General features: G+C 32.9%; 1 protein-coding gene across 2 annotated transcripts in view; it reads right to left on the bottom strand.

The window, feature by feature from the left end:
• LOC117172578 (neutral and basic amino acid transport protein rBAT) overlaps window positions 1–2,895 on the bottom strand; it is a 37,015-nt gene extending 34,120 nt beyond the window's left edge. Inside the window, exon 1 of one of the 2 annotated variants that reach the window (XM_033360648.1) lies at window positions 2,403–2,895. In XM_033360648.1, the coding sequence (XP_033216539.1) occupies window positions 2,403–2,666 (264 nt within the window). In that variant the 5' untranslated portion in view covers window positions 2,667–2,895. The remainder of the gene's footprint in view (window positions 1–2,402) is intronic. The other variant, XM_033360649.1, reaches the window with a different exon arrangement.
• Between the last annotated feature and the right edge of the window lie 463 nt (window positions 2,896–3,358).

The raw sequence follows: 3,358 nt of genomic DNA, 5'->3' as shown, positions 1-3,358 counted from the left end.
GGTAACGTTGTACACGAAAATACGAAACCTGGCGGCCACTAGACGAGGCTCTAGAGAGTTCGTATTTTCATGTACAACGTTACCGGCTGATGCCGTTGGAATCGATTGTTGAAAAATATTTTATTACATCTATTATTATTAAGCTTTGTACTTAAACGTAATTTTCTTTCGGTTCTTCCATTTCTCAAAGTTTGAGACCGATATTTTATGTATAAAAAAAAGTTCGAACGTTAAAAAAATGTTGAGGTTCAGAAAAAAGATAAAATAATTTTCAGTGAAGTTTCTACCAAAATGCAGTATCTAAACGTACTTTACTGTGCTCTAATACATTTCCTAAAGTTTCAGCTCGATATTTTATTTACAAAAAAAGTTCTTAGGTTCAAAAAAACATTCAGTGAACGGAAAAAGTGAGGTCGGTAATATAGGTATTTAGCTGTGTCACATGCCCTTAAAGGGAGATTTTTGGAAATTCCCAGATCGAATAACTGAAAATTGGCGGAAATATTTCGATGCTCAACGTTTTTCGACACATTTTTTTCCACCGAAGGCGACTCCAGAAAGTTTTTCGTAGAGGGCCATTGCGAATTTTTCTCAACGAATGTACACGAGAGGGGGCTTAACCAATTATTTAAATTCACATTCATAAAAAAACTGAAAGCACGTTCATAAATTGAGTAAAGTCTTTTGGGTGTGGTATTTTAATAAAAATTTAACTATTCCATTTCAAGTTAAAAAGTTATCTTTTTTAGACTAAAAAATTAACTACTTGGTTAAAAATTCGTCTTTTTTTGGTTAAAAATTCAAACAATTTGTTAAAAATACGTGTTTTCTGGTCAAAATCCATTTTTTCTTTATTAAAAATGCAACCGTTTGCTTGAAAATTCAAGTTTTTAGGTTGAAAATTCGACTGCTCGTTTGAAGGTGAAAATTACTTTCTTAAATTTTTGTTTGGTTGAAGATTTATAAATTTAGAAGAAAATTTATCTCTTTGGTTGAAAATTGAGCTATTGTGTTGAAACTACCATTTTCTATAATAAGATTTTTTTAAACTGAAAATTTAACTATTTGGTTGAAAATAACTGCATGTAACTCAATAAAAAAACATGTTTTTGCAAATTTTCAAAAAATTGTTATTGAGCAAAAATTTTATTTTTAAATTTTGTCATTTTGTTTATTACTGTTCACTAGTAAAAGCTGTAAATATAACAAAATCGTCATAGGAAATATTTTTAATTTGAAATCGTTACATTTTGCTGACTACATTTTTTTTTACTTTTGTCAAATGCCAACCCACAAGTTTTTTCCCCTCGGCTCAAAGGATTTGATTTATATTAGAATTTTCACTCGGCCCTACTTTTCAGTGCTCTTAAACTCAAATTAAAAATGGCTAAAGTTATGTTATATTCAATGCTAAAGTAAATATTTAACCATTTAACTTTCGAGTTGATGGATTTGGAATATTCATTTTTTTAATCGGGTATTTAATTTGGTATATTTCAAATAAAGAGTGTTAACGTTCTAATATTTATTTAAAAAATACCATATGTTTTTTAACTGTTCCAATTTTATATTGGATAACAAATTCTGTCTCAAGTTTTCACATTTTCAAAATGCTTTACAATATTAAAGCTTCCAATTTTGATTAAAGAGTATTTATACGAATATTTAAAGAGAAAAGGGGAAGTTTCTTGAGAAGAGAAAAAGGGATATTCGAAGAAAAAAAGGGAAGACTGTGCACCCTGTTTACGGGTAGAAAATTCAACTCTTTTTTGGAAGATTCATTTTTTTTAATTTAAAAATTAACTTTTTTCATGAAAATTTAAATTTTCATTTAATTAATTTAATTAATTTCAATTTAAATATTTCATCTTTGGTTCAAAATTTATCTTTTTAGTTTAAAAATGCAATTAATTATTCTGCATGCGTTATCTTTGGATGAACCCATAAATAATTTCACGAAAAAAATGATATCAGATAGGTTTTGGAGAAACGGGAGAGGGGGGGGGTTATATATTACAAAACCTAATAAAGGGAGTACATTATTTAAATTTTAAAAAATAAGTAAGAATAAGATCTGATAAATAAGGGGTTCAAATTTTTTAATGATATTAAGAGGTCGTAAGTGCTCTATGTCCTCTTGAATTGCCCTTATTTATCACCCTGTACATTATCTCTCATCGCAGGAATATCAGCGCTGAGTCCGAGAAAAGGTCGGACAAAGGTCAGAGAATTGTGGAAATACTGTTCGTAAATGATTGTAAAATATGTTTCAGTGATGATACTGACGATCATGATTGTCATTATCTTTTTATCGTATTAAACGAGAAAAGAGAGATGGAGAAAAATCCAACAAGTAGAATTATATAGCTGAATAAAACATACGGATGGTAACAGATAAATACCTCGGTGGCATCTTTCTTGGGTGTGAGCTTTGCATCATCCTGGAGCATGCGTTCCTGGGCCTCGTCATCGACCTCGTGTTCTGCTCCATTTTGTTTGACCATTTTGGTGTCCTGGACCTTCCCGTCAGTTTCCTGGTCCGTTTTCGATTGCCAATTGGCGTCTTCCTCTGGCAATTTCTTGTACGTGGCTTGTACGACTGGCTCCTTGTTGGCAGTGCCATTCACCTCGCTACTATCAAGATCTAGCCTCCCACTCTTCTCCATAGCTGATTCTTTCAAGGGCGTCTTCTTCAATTACGTAACGACACGTCTAAACAAAGTTAGATCTCTTATCTCTCCTTCCCCACTTTATGCCACTTTAATATTTGCTAATACTGAACAAATAATGAGGAAACTCGGAGACGAGAGAATCGGGGCCACGACGACGAAGAGTAGTTATTGGTATAGTATCACTATAGTGGGGAGCAGGACGAGACGAGCAGATTCCGTGGGGGAAACGCCTATGGTAATCAGAAAGAGAAGGGAGAGTGCGGTTTGCGGTATCATCCCTGTCTCATTCTGTTCAAAAGTGATTGGTCCAGAACGTGTTTGACTGCATTTGACAGCCTTGCAGCTCAGGCATGTACCAAAGATTTATGCGTTTGTGCATATATAATATAACGGAGAGTGAGTTCATCTGGGTAATAAGTTTTGATTTCATAAAAAGTCAAACTTCAATTTTATGAGCCTCGATATCTTGAAATTCCTCTCATCTGATGCCCCCAACCATTGATATATACATATATATCAGCCCCCTGCTACGACTGTGTATTTGAATGTAGTGTAGTTTTCTTACGATCCGGAGGGGAAATGTCGATCAAACTAATCCAACAGATGGCGCTACAAAAAGTAGGTCTGTCTTTTTCATTAAATTGCATCAAGAAAAAGCAAAAATAATAAAAAACTTGATGCTGTTT

This window comes from Belonocnema kinseyi, chromosome 5 (genome assembly GCF_010883055.1).
Source record: "Belonocnema kinseyi isolate 2016_QV_RU_SX_M_011 chromosome 5, B_treatae_v1, whole genome shotgun sequence".
Taxonomy (NCBI): domain Eukaryota; kingdom Metazoa; phylum Arthropoda; class Insecta; order Hymenoptera; family Cynipidae; genus Belonocnema; species Belonocnema kinseyi.
This window is presented reverse-complemented; position numbering and strand designations above follow the sequence as displayed.